This window comes from Gavialis gangeticus, unplaced genomic scaffold, assembly GCF_001723915.1.
Source record: "Gavialis gangeticus isolate Ggan-Ray unplaced genomic scaffold, GavGan_comp1, whole genome shotgun sequence".
Lineage (NCBI taxonomy): Eukaryota > Metazoa > Chordata > Crocodylia > Gavialidae > Gavialis > Gavialis gangeticus.
The window spans coordinates 11,429-13,226 of NW_017729020.1; the positions used below are offsets into that span (position 1 = coordinate 11,429).

The window sequence follows — 1,798 nt, forward strand, 5'->3', positions numbered from 1 at the left end:
CCCCCCCCCCCCCATGTATTATAAGACAATATTTCAGACATCCAGTGTGGTAACCTTTGAATTTTAAAACCCCTGATGATGATATTGCAGGGGCTACATAAATGTGAGAGACTTGGCCTATTGTGGATAAAAAGAGTGCATATGTGATGCTTGTAGGTTGAAAATATCCTGCTACATGATCGCGGCCATTATGTCCTGTGTGACTTTGGAAGCGCCACCAACAAATTCCAGAACCCTCAAACTGAAGGAGTGAACGCAGTCGAAGAAGAGATCAAAAAGTAAGTCTGTCTGTCTGTCTGTTTTTCTTTTTTAACCCAGGCCTGTTTCCTTGTAAGGCTAATACTTGCTGTACTGGAACCAAACTATGCTTAGGTCTGGCAAGGAAGATTCGATGCTTTGGAGGTAAAAAAAAAATTGGCTTGGGAACTGCTTTGGGTTTGATAGGACTTGTGTATTGATAGACATGGACCAGCTCTGGGATGCACTGATAGGACAGTGTGGTTGCAAGAGTCAGTCCCTCACTCCTTTCAACTGCAGAGCCAGTGAATGACAAGATACTTCAATATATATTGCCAGCAGCCTTCCATGATCACAGTTAGAGGAGGCTAGGCTATGACATCTGTAAATCATAGATCCACTCGGATACAAAGTGTCATCATTGGGGGTCTCGGCCTGTGGCAGTCTGTTGCTTTCCTGTGTGCAGTGCTTGGCTTAAGATGATGCAGTTTCCACTTCCATTTGAATTGCAAAGTAACCTTCCTCCTGGTTATCATAACTGAACAGGAATTTCAGTATGGAAGGCTATTTATTAGAAGCTATGTACTTGTATATTGGCTGAAGTCCCATGAGTAAGGACAAAGAAAGGGGCATGCAACTGTCTATGCCCTTTGAGAATAAGCAAATATTATGAATTCCCACATCCCATTCTTAAGATGAGAATATATTTTCTATGTAAACTTTGGCTGTAGAAAGGATTTTGCTGCAGCCTTTGTTTTCCAGGAAATTTGTGGAAGTTAAGTTTTTGCTTTTCATAACCAGGTTCACTCTTATGTCCAATAAAAATCTAAATCTCTAAATTGAATTGGAACTATTTTAACTAGTTGAAAATTTCAGTACCTAGCCCATTTCCATTACTGTGAGGCAAAGTTGGAATAATTGAGGAAAATACTGTATAATTGGAATGAACTGATTTTCTTCCCTGGCTGTGGCTTCAGTTCACTCACGGACCTTTCTGTTGTAGGTACACAACACTATCGTATAGAGCACCAGAAATGGTCAACCTCTATAGCGGCAAACTTATTACTACAAAAGCAGATATATGGGTATGTACAAAACCTATGTGGTATTCATAAAGCTGACATGCACTCCCAGTTGAAAAACAACCTGCAACTTGTAATTACATGTTAACTAATGGATAGACTTAAACACCCCTTTGTGGCAGAGATGACCAAGCTCTATGTAGAAGGAACCATTATTTGACTTTTGGGTTGGGTTATTACAAATGTTGTTTCATATTTCACAGGCTGATTCATGAGATGATAATTGCCCACTCTATTAAGCTGCTGCCTTCTCTGTTGCCTTCATTGAGAGCTGGGTGCAGTTCTTGGCTGAACAGTTCATTGCGAGACCTAGTCAACTCTTAATGAATTTACAACCTCCAAGCTTTTTTTTATTTCACATAAAACCCAAACTTGATAGTGAAGATGACCCAAAGCAACCTCTGGCTCTGCACCTCGAACATGTGACATCAAAATGGGACAAAGTAAAAAAAAAAAAAAAAAAAAAAAACAAAAAAAAA

General features: G+C 39.7%; 1 protein-coding gene across 1 annotated transcript in view; it reads left to right on the forward strand.

Annotated features, from left to right (window-relative positions):
* Nucleotides 1-1,798, forward strand: part of AAK1 (AP2 associated kinase 1) — a gene marked incomplete at its 5' end in the record, with an annotated part of 67,000 nt that overhangs the window by 10,012 nt on the left and 55,190 nt on the right. Inside the window, 2 exons of the mRNA XM_019514326.1 lie at nt 157-278; nt 1,241-1,322. Of these exons, the coding sequence (XP_019369871.1) occupies nt 157-278; nt 1,241-1,322 (204 nt within the window). The remainder of the gene's footprint in view (nt 1-156; nt 279-1,240; nt 1,323-1,798) is intronic.